This window comes from Ornithodoros turicata, chromosome 9, assembly GCF_037126465.1.
Source record: "Ornithodoros turicata isolate Travis chromosome 9, ASM3712646v1, whole genome shotgun sequence".
NCBI classification, from domain to species: Eukaryota; Metazoa; Arthropoda; class Arachnida; order Ixodida; family Argasidae; genus Ornithodoros; species Ornithodoros turicata.
The window spans coordinates 1,354,740-1,374,941 of NC_088209.1; the positions used below are offsets into that span (position 1 = coordinate 1,354,740).

The 20,202-nt window shown below is 43.9% G+C and overlaps 1 protein-coding gene across 3 annotated transcripts in view; it reads left to right on the forward strand.

Annotated features, from left to right (window-relative positions):
• The window catches only part of LOC135368048 (centrosome-associated protein 350-like), a 168,599-nt gene that overhangs the window by 8,041 nt on the left and 140,356 nt on the right, over window positions 1-20,202 (forward strand). For all 3 annotated transcript variants that reach the window (XM_064601126.1, XM_064601128.1, XM_064601127.1), the window contains exons 3-4: window positions 7,379-7,443; window positions 10,450-10,493. In XM_064601126.1, coding sequence (XP_064457196.1) covers window positions 7,401-7,443; window positions 10,450-10,493 — 87 coding nt within the window. In that variant the 5' untranslated portion in view covers window positions 7,379-7,400. The remainder of the gene's footprint in view (window positions 1-7,378; window positions 7,444-10,449; window positions 10,494-20,202) is intronic.

Consider the following 20,202-nt stretch of genomic DNA (forward strand, 5'->3'; position numbering starts at 1 on the left):
GTGGACTAGAGGTTGTCAGCCTTTTCCAACTTTCAAGACATGTGTGCTGTGAAGCATGTCCCATTGTCTGATTCGACAAATCTACAGATGCCACGTGTAGCAAACGAATGCTTCAGTGCAAAGACGACTTCAGCAGCTGTTGCATTCAACTGTTTTGAGCCTATGTATCCTATAGTGATGGACAAAATGACTCTCTTTAGTGAATCGATTTATTTGATTCAGTTCGTTTTAATGATTCGTTCAGTGATTCAGTGACGTCACGACACCACATGATGCGATGACGTCGTCAAGTCGTGTGACCAGTGACCTCGCACTTATTATAAAGAAAGAGTCAAGAGAAGAGGGGCGCGCTTCTGGCAGTCTCGCATTGCTGTGGTTATCTCTTCTTGTTAACATATTCACAATCAGCACGGCACTCAAAAGTAAAGAAGAAACACGAAATAAAAAAGCGACCTGCAGAGAACAGTTTAGTTTTGCATTCCCAAGCGCACATTGAGCTTTCACCGACTCAGCTACACTTGCTTTCACGCCCTTGTCGTATACACCGGTATTGTATCACACAGCAACCAGGAATCTGGACGAGCCACCAATGATGCCTAGTAATCCAGAAAATCAACATCCGCCTACTAGCATTCACAGTTCACAGCCTGCACGACTACCCTGCCTTCCAAACATATTCACGAAAATTCAGTCAGCCCACCAGCCAAACGCATCGCTGAGACAGCTACCCGTTCCAAATCCACATGCTCATGATAGCTATACGCACGCTTCTCCTGCTGTCTCATTGGATGCCGCCAATCCTTGCCACCTGGAGATACCATTCGTTGCCACCAAAGACGGCTCAGTTTTCATTGTGTTTGTCTTCTAGACGGTAGCACTCTCTGGACTAATTTTGCTTGCATTGTACTAATTGAAACAGACTTTCATTTGAGTGCAATCTGTTTTTGGCATTTCAGTGCCCCTTTAACTCGCGGCCTTCAAACACTTCCTTTTTGCATTTTCTATACAGGGTGTCCCAGCTAAATGCGAACATGGTTTTTAAATATATATATATATCACTTTTTCCTGAGATGAAATCAATTTCAATATACATAGTATATGCTGAAGGGCACTCGTTAGGGAGGCATTAGCAAACTCCTAAAGCAATGTAATAATTAACTTTTTAATTGTAAAAGGTAGGAAGTTGTCCCAAAGAGCACATCTGGTCCCTTCTGTCACCTGATTCCGGAGCCATTCTCGGAACAAAAATCCGTTCAATAAACCGCCCGCAAAAAATCTACCAAGTACCAAGGAACACCATTTTCTCTTTTGTTTTGTTCATTGTGCATCATCAGAGACGTGTCTTTTCTTCATCCCCATCACGAGAGGATGAAACAGCACAATATCGCCTCTTGCGTCCTGGAAAAAGGTAAAAAAGAACAGAAAATGCAACCCAAGATGAGTGCAGTTCCGATAGAGTCACCCAATACATTTGTTTTTGTTTTGCTCCTGCAAGATAAAGCTCATCTTCAATGCATGAGGCGGCACTGTGCTCCTTCACCCTCTCACATTGGGGGTGAAGGAAAGATGCGTCTCCGAACATACGCAATGAACAAAATAAAGCAAAAAAACTGTGTTCCTTCACGATTATTTTGCGGACGATCTTTTGAACGGATTTTTGTTCTGAAAACGGCTCCGGTATCAGGTGGTCTAAGGGATTAGAAGTTCTCATTGGGACAACTTCGTAGCTTTTATAATTAAACAGTTAATTATTGGAGGTTTATTAAGACATACGCTGTGCAAGTGCGTCCCTGCGCATGAGAGGAGGCAGTGAGAGGGAAGAGGGAGGGCGCCGCCATAGCCAATGGGGCTTTCCAAGTGGAGTAACCGGGAGAGGAGATACGCGCTAAACGCTCTGTTACTTGCAGAGCGTATTGCCTTAGGAGTTTGCTAATGCCCTCCTAAGGAGTGCCCTCCAGCATATGCTATATTGCAATTGATTCTATCTCAGAAAAAGTGATATATATGTTTAAAAGATGTGTTCGCATTTAGCTGGGACACCCTGTGTATAAAAATGCAAAGAGAAAGTGTGTGAAGGTCGCGAGTTAAAGGGGCACTGAAATGCAAAAACAACTTGCTTTCAAATAAAAGTCAGTGTTTCAATTAGTACAATGCAAGCAAAATTAGTTCACAGAGTGCTACTGTTTACAAGACAAACGCAATGAAAACAGAGTCATCTTTGGCAGCAATGAATGGTATCCCCAGGTGGCAAAGATTGGCGGCATCCAATGAGACAGCAGAAGCACGTGCGTACCTATCGTGGGCATGGAGATTTGGAACGGGTCCAATTGTAGTGTTCCGTATATGCGTGGCATGATGCGCACTGCTGCAATTTTCAATATGGGTTGACTGAATTATAGCTCACAACAGTTCTTGTGAATGTTCACTAATAACATTTATTTTCATGTCCTTCGGACAGCGACGCGCACTATGTTTTTTGCTGGGACTGGTCCATGGTGTGGCACGCGCGTGCATGCACAGTATGGACTAAAAACACCAATGTACGAGCTGAAATGAGGTTCACTGCTTAGCGTTGAAGCCTGAAAGTGTCCGGTATAATTTCGATTGTAGCTCCGTAATGGAATTGAAGTTTTGACTTATTATAATGAGTACAAAATTAACATAACATGTAACGTAATTTGAGGTGAACTTGTTTTTGCATTTCAGTGCCCCTTTAATATAAAATAATGAATAAGTGAGCGGGAGACGGAAGTTACATGAAAGGAGGTAAAACATTAGTGGTTTAATGCATTAGTTAACAGAAATAACTAACTTTTAGATATAAAAAGTTACAAAAATACAGACGGCTGACGTTTCAGGGGAAGCTCCTCCTTCTTCGGGATAAAGATAAATGACTTTGCGCTATGGCTTATGTAGGTTTCTTGAATGACATCACATTTGAGTATGAGCTCACCACCTGAGGATCATCGTACAGAGTTCTGGAAATTTTCATGAAGGTCACGTGCGGGGTCCTTGTCCCATGGTTGACATAATCTGGAGCATCATTCCAAGGTATAATAGAGAGGCCGGCTTGTTGTAATCTGAAAAAAAAAAAAGGAAGGTAACACTAAGTGAACTGTACAATTGATTAGAGTGGTCATTGCGATTTGTATATGGTATTCATGGTATGAATAGTAGAGCGAATGCCTGGGTGCCTTCATCCATCTGAGATTTAAATTTGTAAATGAGAAATGACTGGCGTTGTTCCCTGGATTGGATGGACTGAAACCCAGATTCAATAATAAAAATTGATACATCAGCAATAAACCTTTCGAGAAACGCGCCCGGGCCCCCAAGTGAGCGGCGCAAGGCGTCTTGGGATGTTTGAAAGACACTGCTCTGTCGTCTGCTTTCTCCTGACAGACCACGTGGGATGTTTAGCGAAGCTTTTACCTTGCGAGCAATGAATGTTGTGTACTGTTGGCCTCCTTCGAGTGTTTAAGGCATACAAAGAGCGCATGGCTTGGTCTCGAGAACACTTGCTACCTCTTCCGCGTCCGTTACAACCGGCACATTCTAAAATGAAATGCAATCGGGCAACCACTTTCACAGAGAGATGCAACCAGAGCGTCTGCAATCTGCATAGCGTCTGCACATGCACCGGCAGCGGCCAACAGCGAACTGGCACTCCAACTTCTCTTAAAGGGACCATGAAACGATATTTGACAAGCCCACGATCATTTTTAATTAGTTCCCCTGCACTAAAGCATTCACTCTGTGAAATATGAAGTTGAAAATCTTACAAATATCGAAAATATTCGATATTTACCACAGGCGTGAACAGCAGCTGCTACGGCCCGCCTCCGAGGCGAACTGGCCGTGACATCATACACAGAACATGTTGCCGATTCGCAGACGGGCTTTTGTGAGCAAAGTGCGAAATTTTCAAACAAGCTTGTATACTTCGTCATGAAATATGTTTTAATTTGACTTGGAGACAAGATTATAACTAACCGTTTACACAGAATCCTACGAGAAATGTAATATAGCCGTTGACTGTCAGCATGGTTACCGGAGCACGTTTTCCCCTTTTAACTTCATCTTCGTCAGAACATACTTTCGTCGGTGACATTTTATGAGCTGCTGCGTACCAAACGATCCATAGACGCTGTGTGTGTCGCATAACCTCTTCCTCCATTGCTGATAATTTGCCTTTCGCCATACTTCAAGTGATTTCGACGGGAGATATACAACGTCGTTGTTGTCCAAACCGAAACCATGCACCCACGTGGTCCGGCGGGGTGTGTCCTCCTCGTCGTTCACAGTTGGCTGAGAGGACTGGATGGCGATGACGTAAGCCCACTTCGAAGGCATATATCCAGAGGTCACGCCCTGCTATATTTGTCTGATAACTGCGCCCCCGTTGTACTGAATACGGCTAAAAGTCGATGTGTGTACGATAGTGAGGGATCATGAGAACGGTTTCCTGCAGAGTACTCAGATTTCTCGAAAATCATTTCATGGTCCCTTTAATACCTCGGGCGCCACAGATGGCACTAGCTTTTCTCAAAAGGCCTATTGAGTGTTCAGGTTGATTGAAGTGACACGAAACCGGGAGGTTGGGCTTAGTTACATAGGACCTGTGGTCGTTGAACCGAATTTTTAATAAAGTTTTTGTTATTGCAAATTGCGAGTGTTACATTGAAGGAGGTAGATGATATTTGAAGAATTGAATTGAAAGAAACTACGACGTATGTGTTTTATCGGAGCTCATAGAACTAATACTCACCAACAACAATTTCGAATTCGCTAGCGAACGTTACATCCAAAATAATGGCACTGCTATGGCAACAAAGATGGCCCCAAACTATGCAAACATCCTTATGGGATCCCTAGACAAAACATTCCTGGCCAACAGTGAAAAACAGCCACTCGTTTTCAAACTATTTCTAGATGACATATTTATGATAGATAGATCGATAAATTATTTACTTAAAGTGCACGTAACAGCACAAGAGCCAGATATATGTTGTACCAACATTTAACAATGATCAACTTATGGAAGGCAACTCGTCAAGTAGGAACAGCACTTTTAAATAAAGAGAAAGCACTAAAAAGGTCAGCGTCCTGGGGAAATGCATTGTACGCAATCTGCAACCTAGACGAAGGTGATAAGGTAGAATATGCCAGCTAAAAAAATAAAACACTCGCATTACGTCTACGAGGAACATTAACATTTTGAGAGACAAGGAATTGCTCGCTCGAAATTCACAGCCTCGAATAAATACAGGGTGTCCCGTATTTGTCTGCAGCTATAAAGAATACTAAGACCAAGTTGAGACAAAATATATAGATAATCATGGTAGCACTTACGCTGAAAATATATCTCCTATACAATACGGACAAGGCGCTCTTGTACCTTCTCCATCTCCATCTCATAGCACTTCAGCAAACAGTTCCAAGGCACTGAAACAAACTCGAGCTTTGAGCGTACAATAGTACAATACAAATGAAAAAACAATGAAAACCCTTAAAGGGACCATGAAATGGTTTGCGCGAATTTCGAGTACTCTGCCGGAAACGGTTCTCACGATCCCTCCCTATCATACACACATCAATTTTTAACGCTATTATGGGCACTGGGGGCGCAATTCCCACGCAAAAATAGTGGGGCGTGACCGCCAGATACATCCCGGCAAAGCGGGCTTACGTCATCGCCGTCCAGTCCTCTCAGCTAACTGTGCACCCTGTGGGACCATGTGGGTGCATGGTTTTGGTTTGGACCACAACGACGTCGTATATCTGCCATCAAAATCAGTAGAACTATGGCGAAACTCAAATTGCTAGCAATGCAGGAAGAGATTATGCGACGCACACAGTGTCTAGGAATCGTTTCGTAAGCAGCTCATAAAAGCCACCAACAGAGACATTTTCTGGCATGGAAGATGATCGGATAGGAAAACGTGCTCCGATAACCATGCTAACAGTCAACGGCTGCATTACGCATCTGGTAGGACTTTGTGTCAACGGTTAGATACAATCTTATCTCCGGGTCAAATTAAAACATATTTAATGGCCAAGTTTGCAATCTTGCTTGCAAATTTTGCAGTTTGGTCGCAAAAGCCCGTCCGCGAATCGGCAACATCCTCTGTGTATGATGTCACGGTCAGTGTGCCTCGCAGGCGGGCCGTAGGAGCTGCCGTTCACGACTGTGGTTAATATAGAATATTTTCGCTATTTGGATGGTTTTCAACTTGATATTTCACAGGGTGAATGCTTTAGTATGAGGGAACAAATTAAAAATGATCGTAGGCTTGTCAAATATCCTTTCATGGTCCTTTTAAGCTGACGTGTCATTCGATTCAAGACTCCAACTCATGCTCATGTCCAACATGTCCAACAAGACTCATGCATACTGCAAAGTTGCCAGTCCCACGGCGTGTTTACTAGAAAAGGAAAGCCTACAATCAATATGCACGCCCAAATCACAAACACTTTGCACGTGAGCGATTTCTGTAATATTTGCCTCGTGTCTTCATATTATGGGTCCTTCTTTCGATGCAACGTTAAAACCTTAGTCTTGACGGGATTAATCGAAAGATTGTTATTCCAGCACCGTGCAACTAGATTATTAATATCATACCTCAGCGATTCACAATCAACTGGATTGCGGACATTTAAAAAAATCTTCGCATCATCCGCGTACAGCGGCACCTTTGATCGCTCAAGAGCACTAACAATGTCGCGAATAAAGATTGAGAATAGCAAAGGTCCCAGGTTGGTCCGCTGCGAAACACCCGATAAAGAAGCGTACTCTTCGTAATAACAATTCATTACCCTAACTCTGGTTTTCCAAAAACCCGAGTATGATTTAAACCAGTCACGTAACCACTCACATGGGCCGTGCAGTGAAAGTTGGGAAATTAAAATTGCGAAAATTAAATTTGATAAAAGTGCCGAGAGGTCATAGCAAAACCTTCCCCCAGATAAACAGCGTTAAGGGAAGTGCCTCGGGACGAGAGCACTTCTCTTTTCCTTACTGGTTCGCTGGATTTCTACCCATCTGCATACCCTGTATGTAGGTTTCCTACAAAAGCGCAAGATGATATATGTATAGAGCATGTTGGCTGAGTAACATGGCAACAAACGCCACAGTTTCCTAGCTGTGTTCTTAGCTGCACAATCAAGCATGCACAATGGTCTTTACAGTGTGACGCAGTGTCTCGTAACCAGGTTAGAATATTTAACTCCTTTCTCAACCATACATGCGTGGGGTCCTTTTATGGGAGTGCAATACCTCATTCTTTTTTTTTATTATTGTGTAGTCCTGCAGTCATCCAGCCAGTAATGTTTCTTAGAGCACTGCCAAGATTAACCTTTGCTATGCATCCTTTTACAGAAAGGGAACCTGCTATTCTTTCATGGAGATCATGAGTGGGGGCTCTGCAAATGACGCTTGGCTAGGTGAGTTATGATATAAGGCACCTAAGAATGTTGTCTAGTGATACAATAGCATATGCCCAGAGATGTTTCTAGAAATCCTCAGTTTCAGTCGCAGTTCCTGAGCAAACCATTTTTAACGCTGTTGGATACGCGCTCATTTGTTAAGCTCACTGTTTTGGCTAATGATTTTATGAAGGTGCAAGTTGAGTAGGTGGACTCAGTGCTCAGTGAAACGTTTCCAAAATTTAAAATTTCCACTTAATTTCTTAGCGGTGGCAATGCTACGACGTCGTGCATTGCATCATCATCGGAGAGACCGCCAGTATTGTTCATGATCTAATGAGAGAAAATGTACAGAACAGTAGAGGAGCTTATAGCATTGGCGGCTATATTGTGTTTGGAATCGCCCCTATTATGATGCAAGTGCGATGATCCTTTGCGAAGGAGGATTGCAGCCGTTTCTTGCATGTCTTTGTGTCAGGTGTGCAGGCTCGCACATGTTGAACTGAGACGCTCAGCATTTAGTGGCGTAGGTTTTACGACGACGCTCACGCTTTCCTTCCATCCCTTTTATGGTATATTAGAAATGCAATTTTATTTGCTCAGGAGATGCATAATTCTTCCGCATTACTGGGGCGAGTGTTCCGTATACAAAACCGACTTTGTCGTTTCAAATGTATACACGTCTCGATAATTTGTTGATAATCAGTGCCCAAATGTAATTTTTGAATGCTCTGTCTGATCTATATCTTCAGCGTGAAGTCTGCTGGGATACCTAATTGAGGATTAGTGATACTCAACAAGCGAAACAAGCACTTTGCGGAAAACGTATTTTCCTGAAAAGTGATGGAGTGGCATAACAGCCACTCAGATGCTTCACATTACTGTGATGAAGACTAGTACAGTCACAGTAAATACAGTCGAGCCCGTTTATTACGATCTTCAAAACAATAACAACTCCGATATTGTGATCGAATTGCTGCTTCCTGTCAGCTCTCCCATTGAACTACATGTGAACAAAACATCGTTTGAACGATCGCCGCGAAAGCGCTTGCTCGCATATAGTGATCAGAATTCTCCCGGTGGCCGGTAAAATGCGTGAAAATTAGAAAGCCAGATTGCACCATTTCACTGAAAACAAATTACATTGGCATTTTCAAGAGCCCTTACAACGCTGTGCGTTAATCCGCGCATGAATGCCGGGGATTAGATGAGTGCGTTGCAAGGCACGCGACTTCGAAAGGGCGGGGGGGGGGGGGCTCACGCGAAGTAGAGAACGTTGTTCCCTCTCCACATCGTTCTCTCGTCTTAAAGCTTTTTTTCTTGTTTTGCTGCATGCTTGCTACGATGGTGTCTGCGGTTCCGAGGCACTTTTTGATGAGGAAAGACGCGTGGCTCAACCCGAAGTTACATGCGCTCTACGGGTTTCGTACTGGTGCAAAACCGCGTTGTGAAATACCACCGCTTCGAAAACGTGTATTGGCAGACAGTTGTGTGTCGACACCCAAACACTCGTGCACGGATTACCCATGGCGGAGGCGCATTCTGATGGACCACGCAGTCCCGACCGTGAGAACGGTGATGACTGCGGCATTGGATGACGAGCAATGGACGAGGTCGTCGATCTCGAAAGGTGCGACGCCTCACACGATATCGGCGGTTATGTTATCAAAAGCTTTCGACAAATAGCTGCATCAATTTAGAGCTAGATAAAATGCTTTTGCGCTCCCAACAAACGCGCATGTTCAGCGGCGTTCTACTTGTGGCGATCTACTTCGTTTACGCGAACCTGAGCGGCAATGTCTCGAAAGCTCGTTTTTAGCGATACTCTGATATAAAGATCAGATTTCGCGTTCCCGTCAATATCGTTATAAAAGGGCTCGACTGTATAGCACCACGCATAATTATTTCATCAGTGGGGTTCGGATCCTGAAATCCCGGGAGCTCTGGATAGTAAATTTCGGCTTTCTGGACAACGAATATTTGATTGTACGAGTGAAGAGGAAAGCAACGTTTTATCGACTTTTGTGTTCAATTGGCCCTGCCTTAAAAATATCATTTGGAATCTGAAGCCGAACCAACCTCATCGTCAACGACGCGTGACAAAGATGTTATCTATTGACTTATGTGAACCGTGCCAGCCAAGCCCTCAACTTGCATTAAAACTCCTACTAAATCGTCAATCTTCCCATCTACAAGGCCCCACAAAGTATGGCAGAATTTCTCTTTTGTGCTTTTAATCTTCATAAACATGTATGTTTGAAAGTGAGAAGAAAAAACTGAGTCAGCCTTTGAGAAAACTACATGGTTACTCTAGCAAACGTTACACATTTCGACCGCATCGTAAAAATAGAAGACGGGGCTTAGCCAACCCCAAGCGGTCTTGTAGCCATTTGTCTCAATTTTGTTGTAATTTTGTGGGACTGTATGGTCCTGTAGAAGAAAAATTAAAAATCGAGAAAAATCTCACTCTGCGCATTTTCTATGGCCTATCTCACTCAAAAGCCGCCATTTTCTCCGTGTGCACCTCATTTTCATTTCATGGCACACAGGTGGCACCACCGTACAGAAGAGGATGAGAGGATGAGATTTCATATTATTCGTGCGTTGAGCGAGAAGTGTTGAGACCTCTTCATCGTCAACGCGTTGTCGTCGTTTACTTCCAAAGCAAGGGGCATTCCTTTTGCTGAGCGCTCCTATTGGCTGAGAGGGTGGCGTCTTGTTCCCAGACGTCTGAACCTCTAACGACAATCAACAAAACAATACCAAAACTGGCAGGTGTCGCTCCCGGTGCTCGTAATCGCTTTCTACCGATGCTGTCGCTGGTGCTTGACAGCGGCTCGGAATAGGAGATGGAGAAGGAGGCCATTGTGGTCATTGTCTCATGATATGTATTCGTGTCACTACATGTTCAAATGTGTACATTTTTAAAAATTCACGAAGATAATTAGGATGTACGCCCTTTAGTTTGCAAGAGAAGACACATTTCTCCGACTTATTCTCGTTGCATGTGGATTCCTATTTCAGACCTCCAAGAGTTGTACTCTTCGATAAATTTTCTGAAGGCAAAGGTGAGTGTGTTGTTTCTTTAGGAGGGAAGAGCCAGAGAAGTGACTCTCGTGCACAGCGTGACAATGAAATTTCTCGAATGGTGCGACGCGGTTGATCAGACAAACAGTTGAACGTGAACGGGTCCAGATATATTCAGTTTTGTCCTCCTTGAAGTCGAGCAGATTAAGTTGTAGATAACCACAAAGGGATGGTGGAAAGAGAAAATGAACCCGTTCCCTCACATCCAAGATTGGCTGTGTGACCAATAGGGAGACAGCATGATCGGTTTTAACCGTGGACTTAAAAATGCGCAAAATATTTGCAAAGGTGATGTCACATGAGTATCACATGATGTGATAATAGTTTTGGGGTAAAAAGTCACCTTATTAGGCTCTTTCTAGAAGTAAAAAAGCCTGCCGTGAAAGAGCACAGGTTAGCTGACATCCAGGGTAATGTCATTTAGAGGTATCCCAGAAAAACAAAAGTAAAAAGACAAAATATGTTGCGTCACAAAATTATCCTAATGCTCAGCGAAGTGTGGTTATGCAAAGGCAGTTGGAATGCCTTTGCATTCCAACTTGTATCGCACGTGTCACTTGTGTCACACTTGTGTGTGTGTACTTGTGTCATAAGGGCCAATTTAGTGCCATTTTTGTCAAATGCACTCCTCCCAAGTAAATGTCACCTTTGCTACATGCTTACCACACAGAAATGAAGCCTATTGTAGAGGCCTGCTGTAGAAGCCTATTGTAGCGAAAAACTTGTGTGACCTCCAGCGCTGAACCAACGACTGAGTGCTATCCACCCCTTTTTTTTTTCTTTTTTGATTATGTCACCAATGACGTAGAACGACATGGTGCATGTTTCTCTCTCACTGCTTTCCTCCTTTCTCTTCTGCATGTTGTCTTTTGTCGTTGTTTCTCTCTTTCGTTTTTTGGTTCGCGTTTGCTCTAATGCAGCGGGAGTGGCAGAAAAACGACGGAGCCCATGACCGTTTTTTTTTTTCTTCACATCAAGCATTTTCTTGTGCCTCATACATTTATGCAAGCGACATGTACGCAGCATGTTTGCAGTAAAAAAAATTACGCAACATTAATGTTGCTCCTGAATTTGCCTAAAGACGCCTGACGACGTCGAACTCCTCAGGTAAGGACTGTAGGTCTATTACTGGGGGCTGGAGCTCAGAAGCTGCAAGGTTAAAATTAGGATCAGATGTGCATCTATACATGGTGAAAGTTGCACGATAAAAGTGTCGAACGTAAACTCAAAGACAGAGGCTAGTATTCAATATGACTACAAAGAACAAGTGTGGTTTGGTTTTGAGAAGCTCGCAGCTATGGGATGTGATGAGTGACCTAAGTACAAAAAATATCTTCTATTGTGCTGCTTCACAGTGATGCCTATATCCAGGCTGAATACCTAGACAAACTTGGCTTTGGAGCTTCAGGACAGCTACTAAGCTAACAACGTCCGATAAAACTTACCGAGCTAAGTCATCTACAATCACAGACTTACCGTAGTGTCATGCCTTTAGACAGTACGAAGTGAGCGGTTATTTAATCGTAACATGAAAATGATATTGTTTAACGAAAAGAAATATAACCTACCATCGCAGCTGCAAAGCTACACGGTCGGTCACAACGTATTGCGAGATTTAGTGTGACTGTTGCGCTACTTATCTACAAAACGCAAGGTGAATGCTGCGTTGTAAGGCAACAAGCAATAGCAAATGACTTATCTGTTGGTATATGAAGAACAAGGCATTCAGACTCTCGAGTCATTTGTCGTTTCTACACCAAGAAGCAGAGCAGAAATGTTGCGCAGGCATCTTCCCTGGCGGCTGTGGCTTTTCGAAGGCACTGACATGGTCTGGCAAGCGCTTTTAAACAGGGAACAACAGATTTCATAGTCCAACCGAACTGCTATACACGCCATGAGCCACTGAAGATGGATGCCAGCTACTCCATGGATGCCAGTTCCAGCCGGCTCTGCCAATGCGTTGTCGCCTATTTGAGTGCTCGCGGACAATTTGAAATTTACCAATCATCACTCGGAAAACAAATTCATCCTCCTGGGAACCAATCACAAGGACTAGCCACGGGATGTGGTCTGGTGACATCAAATTTGTGATGTTTTCTGATGTCCGATGACTCGAAAAGCATGCAGCGCCTCACTTTATCCTGCAAATGAACTCGTGAGTTTTGTACCCCTGACAAAGCTTCAAGTCCTGACGAGCGAGGAAATGTCTGTCAGCATTCTCAGCTTTCTCACTTGCCAGGCAAAACAAGAGTGATCTGTCAGTCTTAAATGTGCCTTTGAACTCACATGAACTTGAACTGAACTTGAGACTTACTGCAGTGTCTGAACCCAGGAGTGTGTGACGTAATGTCACCAGTCATTGTGCAATCCAGGATAACAGCAATCATCGAGCCTCAGTTAAAGAAAGCGATGTGGTGAAGCATTAGCAGCCTTTGCATCACCTGCAGACTGTTCAAAACCAGAGGCACTCCAGGTTACTCGTGTGAGGCAGCTTGTGTGTTTCCTACGCTTTCCTATATGTCAGAGCTGAACCCGGCAGGAAACCTGGGAAGGCACAGCAGAGCAAAAAATATGCAGTAGAAACATGTCAACATGTACGGAGACATGCAGAAATATGCTGTCATATGCACTTTTACGAATTTAAAGTTACGAGACTGGCAAGAAATAATCTTTTGAGGGCTTTGTGAACAAGGTTGCAGGTAGGGCATGCGTTCCTGACGCACAAATTTTTACTGTATGGAGAAGAGCCACCACAGTGTGTGCACTGTGGTCAACTCCTCTCTGTCATGCGCATACTTATCGCTTGATAAAAACACTAAGAACGAAACAGGACGGACGCACTGCACTTTCAACAAATGTTTAATAATCCATCACCTTACTCCACTTCAGCGCCACGCCGCTCTACTCAAACACACATGTTTAGCTTGTGTGTTTGAGAAATGCGTGTATCTTATCAGAGTAAAATACTGAACATGAACTTACACAATTATCAGCAAACAACCTGATCTGCCTCGCTTCCTCAAACATTGCCCAAATTGGTGCTTGATGGTTTGAACGATTTTATCGTGTGTGAGTGTGACCGACAGGCCCAAATTGGTAGTTTATTCTACTTATCACTTGCCCACGACATTCATTGTCAGCGTCATTTCACAGTTTCATACATATTTTCTGCCTCTTCATCCGGTGCTAGTGCCTGGTGATGAGGCTATCATCCCTTTTAGTAGAATTTTTAATTTTTTATGAGACATTGGAATTGTGAATGTTCTGTAGTTTTAGACTAACATTTTATGTTATTTCTCTCCTTTTTAAACATCGCACCTATTTTTAACTGGTCTCATTTTAATTACAGTGTTGGTGCATTATGACCTGTGTTGTCGATGCGCCATTAAAACTCCAACCATCTCATCAACTTTTACGAATTTGGCAAAAATTTGCAAATATATGCGTAATGAAACACACTTTTTCATGCTCTCCGTGCTTGGAAACGTGTGGGAGAACATCAAGGTACTCACAGAGAGACGCCTACAAAAAAAAATTCGACATTTGCATTAAGTCCTGGGCCCTACTTATTATCGAGAGCCTTACGGATTTGGTCAGAGAAGTCTTCCAGGAGCGTTGTCATACTTCTCGCTTCTACAAATACATGTTGTGAGTATGACAAAAGACTCAATTTTGAAATAAATCTGATACATACTTTCTCTACATACTTTGGCAACACTTTCAAGAACGCCGACACGAATAACAACTCAATTGAGTTGTTGTACATGTCGTTCTTATTGAGGGCGTTACCCAAGCTCACGGTTCTATTTCTTCATGGCTAAAAGTCATCAAAGGAAAGGGGAAAGAGCTGTGAAAGAAAGAACTGTGTGTAGAGGAACAGGAGTTACAGGTGATTGAACAATGCAGCCCGGGGTGCAATGTCTCCCCCCTGTCTTCCAAAATTGCGTCCTGTCTCCTTTCTGCACCATGCCTACGTTTGATCCAAAATAACTCCCTCGCATCAGAACTCTTGCAGCTTTTCTTTCTATCGCAGAAATCTTCATACAGATGTTCATACATGCATCCTTTATCTATTTATTTATTTTAAAGATAACAGTAACTACTTGAATGGGATTTCTTACTGGGATTTTAATGGGGTTTACTAGCTGCTTCAGGCTTTACACACTCTTCCGTCGACTCCAGAATCTTCCACACACACCCCCTCTCCCGAGCAGTCATGTTTTTGCTTGGTCTAAGCGAAGCAATCTCGCTGTTCGCGCGCGGCTTTCCGAATGCCCAGAATTTGCCGGCTAGCACTTTTTTGTACCAGTTTTCGAAATGACCGAGCAGTGGGTTGCCCAACTATATCTGGTGTCGTCACATCCGCACTGCAATAGTGGCGAGTGCCCTCATTGGCCCGCACGTCGAAGTTCACGGCGTTTTGCAGATGACGGAACCCGAAGATGAGTGACCGTGATGCCCCTAGTGTGATCGAGAGTGATAAAACCTCTTGATCCCTGGCACTCTTTCTTTGCTTAACCATACTGTTGTGCCCGTTTCATAATCATCGGCACATGTGTGTGCTAGTATTCAGGTAACTATTGTTAGCATTCTGCTGTTAAGTTTCCTTGCGATGGCGTCATTTTTTGTCAGTGTTTGAGCCGCTGTAATCAGTAGAGTAGTCATTGGCACTGGACGAAACCAGTTAGAGTGGCGGACTATAAATGCAAAGTTTTTCTAAGTACTAATAAAGGCAGCTCACCTTCTGTTACATAGATATTGAGTTGGATGAATCGTCATTACCACATCTGCTCAGCAGTATTTACTTATGCTGTGTGATGAGCAGGTAGTGAAAGAGATGTTCTACCATGTCTAACACAAATGACACAAAGACTGTCTTGTGACAGCTGTAGCTATGCTATCTACATAGCTCCGAGGAAAAAGATACATAGAAACATGTGGAGTGCTGGCATTCAACACACATGCAAATATAAATATGTACTGTGCTCGCCACTGTTAACCAATCTCTAGTTTCTGTGGCCTGCATATAACAAATTCCGGACTATCGGGGAACATTGGAAACAGTAGTGGACAGGTCGATTGCCACTTTGGGGGTTGTTACGCTCTAACATAGTCTCTCTTGCTGCTGAAGAAACACTGCTTATCAAGAGCTTAATTCAATGACACCTGTTTCTTGCCCCTATGTCAGCGATTATCTTAGAAAACATTACACTGCCAATATATGGGCAGGGAATGTGTATCATTCAGGAAAGCTCTCTTTCTCTCTTTTCACCTGATCTGTTGTCCATACACGTGTTGTCAACAAGCGACACCTTCACATCACCCGACCAGCCCCAAAGTGACAATTTATTGTCACGATTGAGGTCCATTGTTGTTTCTAAGGTTCCCTGATAGTCAGACACTTATCGGAGTGAAGCCACGGAAACGGGAGATTAGTTAACAGTGGTGATGTTCTCAGTGTACAATACTCTACCTCTCTGGACATTGTGAGACATGCTTCTGGAGGATGTCACCGTATTCTCCTGCATCAACCGGCATGCCGGGAAAGACCGGGGTGTAGACGCAGTGTAGCAGTTCACATCGTCGTTAGTGTTCTCACATTTGACGGAGATGGACGCAGCAGACACCTGTGCCGTTGGTCAACGTGACATGGAAGAGCCAGGAAACAACGGGGTGGCACGAGGACAGCAGTGTGGCCGTTCCCGCAGTTACTCTATTGCCTTCAGGGTGGACGTCCTCAAGACACTGGAAGGGCTCAACGGGAATATCAGCGCCACAGCAAGGGCTCATAGAATTCCTCGTCAGTGCTTCCAAGACCTTATGGCAAGGACCAACTTCACACATGTGCCTCACTTAGTGACATCTGCATTCGAAAGCGGAGAAACATTCCTTCGGGTGAGGAGAAGAAAAAATGGGCCAAGTTTCCTGATATCGAGCAGGAACTTTCAGCATGGATAACACTCCAGCGTAAGAACGGCTTTTCGGTTTCTACATGCACGATAAAATCCCGCACCCAAGAAACACTCGAGAATGGCGATGGTCAGTCCCAGGCTTCCAAGCATCAAACGGGTGGCTGGACCGCTTCTTGACCAGATATGACGTTGTGTGTAGGACGGTCACAAGCGTAGGCCAGAAATTTCAGGAAAACGCGAGTCTGTTGTGCCGCAGCATTTTTGACTTCAACAAAAGTGTTGGTGGTGGTTTACCACCATCGTGCATAGGGAACATGGATGGGACTCCTTTGTGGTTCGATCTGCCACAGAACAGGACGTTCGATTTCAAGGGAGTCGAGCAAGTAAGGCGTAAAACGACTGGAAAAGAGAAGCTGAGGTACACCATTGTCCTGAGTGCAATGACAGACGGAACGAAGCTAAAGCCCATGATAATTTTTAAAGGTCTCAAGAACGTCCCAAAATGTGAGTTCCCAAAGGAAGTTGTGGTGACTGTTGCTATGAAGGGCAGCATGACAGCAGATCTTATGAACACTTACAAACAGAAAGTTTGAGGTGGACGTCCCAGAGCCTTTTTTTAAGCCCAAGACTGTCTTCGTGTTGGATAGTGTGCCAGCGCATCTGAAGAATACTACAAAGACAAGCTTCACTACAAGCTTCACTACAACACGTCATTGTCAGTCATTCCGGGAGTCCTGACACCTCTTCTCCAGCCGGCGGATGTCGTGTAGAACAAGCCATTCAAGGTGGCCATGAGGAAGCGTTGGGAAGATTGGCTGCACAATGGTGCCGCTGAGTTCACGAAAACAGGGAGGTGACGAAGCGCTTCCTACCTGACTGTCGCACAATGGGTGAAGGAAACATGGGATACGGTATTCCACGATCTCCTCAAGCAATCTTTTGTGCAATGTGGATTGATTGGAAGCCAAGACCAGGACGTGCTTCACAGTTCCTTCCAAGAATTGATGTGTACAGGTATGCCACCTCTTCAGGCAAACGACCCATCCAGCCTCACAGGCACAAACAGCGGGACGGAAGAGGACGGCTGAGTGCCATGTCAGAAACGTCGTGCAAGGCCAGGTGAAAGTTTTAAACAAAGATGAAATAAATATTATTCGTTACCAGTATGAACGTCTCCATTTTTTCCTTTTTTTTTTTTTTTTTTTTGCGTTCCCTAAATTTTGCGACATGTCGAAAAATACCAAATTTGGAAGCGGCAGAATCTGGACTCTCCCGAATTACCCGGCATACCGGCTAATGCGTGGAAATGCAGTATGTATCCTCAAATGATAACCTTTTGCGTAACACTTGCCTCGTAAGTTGAGCCCCTTTTGAATTCTGTAGCATCAATTTTTCCTTGCACTCCTGGCATAGAGGAATGCAACATTTAGCCCACGCCTTCCCCACAAAGCTTTCTCTAAGCACTGCTACGACAAAGTGTGGCCCTCACTCCGTACTTCCGGTCTCTTCCACAAACTCATTTGCTGCCACACCAGACATCTTTTTCTCCGGACATCTGAGGTCAATTACGTCGTCAAACCCGTTCCCTTGCCCGCAGGCATCGCGGCTCCAGAACTGTCCATGTCGTCCATCTCTGCTGTCCTGCATGACCTGTGGGTGTGGGTTCAGATTTTTAAATTGTGCAGGTAGAGGGCATGCAGGCTCACTCTTTACTCCAGAGCATGTCGGACATGTGTTAGATATCAAATTATAACACATCCGATTTCAAAACATTGTGTAGAGGCAGATTCATCTCGCTGTGGGTGGCGGTTTGGGTGCTAGTCAACTTTTGAAAATAATATACGGGTCTCATTTCCTATAAAATACGGGTTAGATGCGGGTGTGCACCTGTGGGTGGGATGCGGGTCGAGAAATTGGGACCTGCGCAGGGCTACATATCCTAAACCCTTTATCGAAAAACACCCAGTTGCAGGGTTGGCTCCTCCGCAGCTGGGGAGAAGGTTTCAGACCGATCATGGCTCGCGCTCTTCATGTTTTCAACTTCCTTTCGTCTTTTGTTTGTTGTGTTTCTGTTCTTAATCCGAGTAAACATTTCCTTTTCTTGCTCTCACACTATGTTGACAAAGTTCAGTGTAGAGCTATTTATTTATTTATCATTCAAAAACCCAAGGCACCACTAGGGGTTGTAGAGGCTATGATAGAGACGAGTGAGCTCTACAATGTATGACGGTTTAATGACAGGAATGGCGATGCAGTCGAAAACGAAACCTTGCGCCGCGGGGCAGATGCGCTGGAGGAGTTGATGGTGATGACTCGTGTGCTGAAGATTTGGTGATCACTACAGGGTCATTACACGTGTAAACAATACAGTGGATCTTAACAACAGCTGTTAGGGAAAAGAGCAGTGCAGTCTAGCAAGAAAAATAATGATAACATAAGCATTTTGACATTGATTTGACAATGAAATCACTATCGGTCAAACAGATTGGAAAGTAAATGTCTGCGAAAGATTACAGGGTCTGGGATGTCAACAGTGTCCTGTGGGAGAGAATCCCACTGTTTCAGTTCTTGGCTGAAGGACTCAGTACGACAAATAATCAGCGATACTTTTTGACTACAATCCATACCTGAAGTTCGTTCTCAATCACCCGATTGTACAGACGTGCCCTCCAGTCTCCCTTGGGCCTTGGGCTTTTTCTCTCTCATTTTCTTTTCTAAGTAGCACAAACGTATTTCTGACGAATTAGACAGTCCGTTGCACATTGCACGAGCCCGAGACGAGGTAGGGACGATAACAGACAAACACAAACACGACCGTGTTTGTGCTCGTCTCGGGTTTTCAAGTCATGGAAACTATTTGTCTAACCTCTGCTCTCTTCCTCCATTTAGCTCATAAATATGCTAATAAAAAAGAAAAAAAAAGGAAACTTCATGGGCCATGCATGGCTTGAACCAGTGTCCATTTCTTTTCAAGTCTAAAGCCTTGCACCAGAACTATGCATGGGCTCTTGTGCATGCAATATCAATAAGTCTACAATGTGTTTGCACACTTTGTGGAGCATGACATGTTTGTTTGTCTGTTATCGTCCCTACCTCGTCTCGGGTTTTCAAGTCATGGATCATCACCACCAGCTCGCTTGCTACCTAACTTTCCTTTCGTTATCAAAGTTTCAGGCTTCTGTGAAAATTAGAGGTTTACAAATCCGAATATCTGACATTGAATCAAATTGGTGGGAATGCAGAATACCCAATCGAATATTCGTGCAAATTTTACAATATATGCGTTAGCACTAAAAGTTATGGATTTGTGGCCTTTGACTTCAGTGTAATTTTACTGGCATGAACTGCCACAAGAGAAAGAGAGACAATTCTTCTGTGGGACGCCCCTACTCTTTAACTTTACACGATAGTGTTTTCCACTTTACAGGTGACTGTACACTCACTGGGGTAATTATCTTGGTTTCAAAACTTGATGTCAAGCAGTGGCATATTACACAGATCAGGCTGTAATTGTTTCTGAACATCCACAAATTTGTGAAAGAAACAAATTGGCATCCTAACAGAGCTTTGCCGTGAACGTCCTTTAGCTTTTTGCTGGAGTGTGTGTGTGTGTCTCGCCTGGAGAAGGTGCATTGCTCAAATTTTAAACATAAGGGGTGTCTTTCAGAAACCCTTTTTGTTTCTGAGCTGCAGGTATTATTCGAGAGTCAACTTGTTTTAAGGCAACCTCCCAGACACCAGTTGATATGCAAAATATGAGGAAAAGTGCTTCAACAAA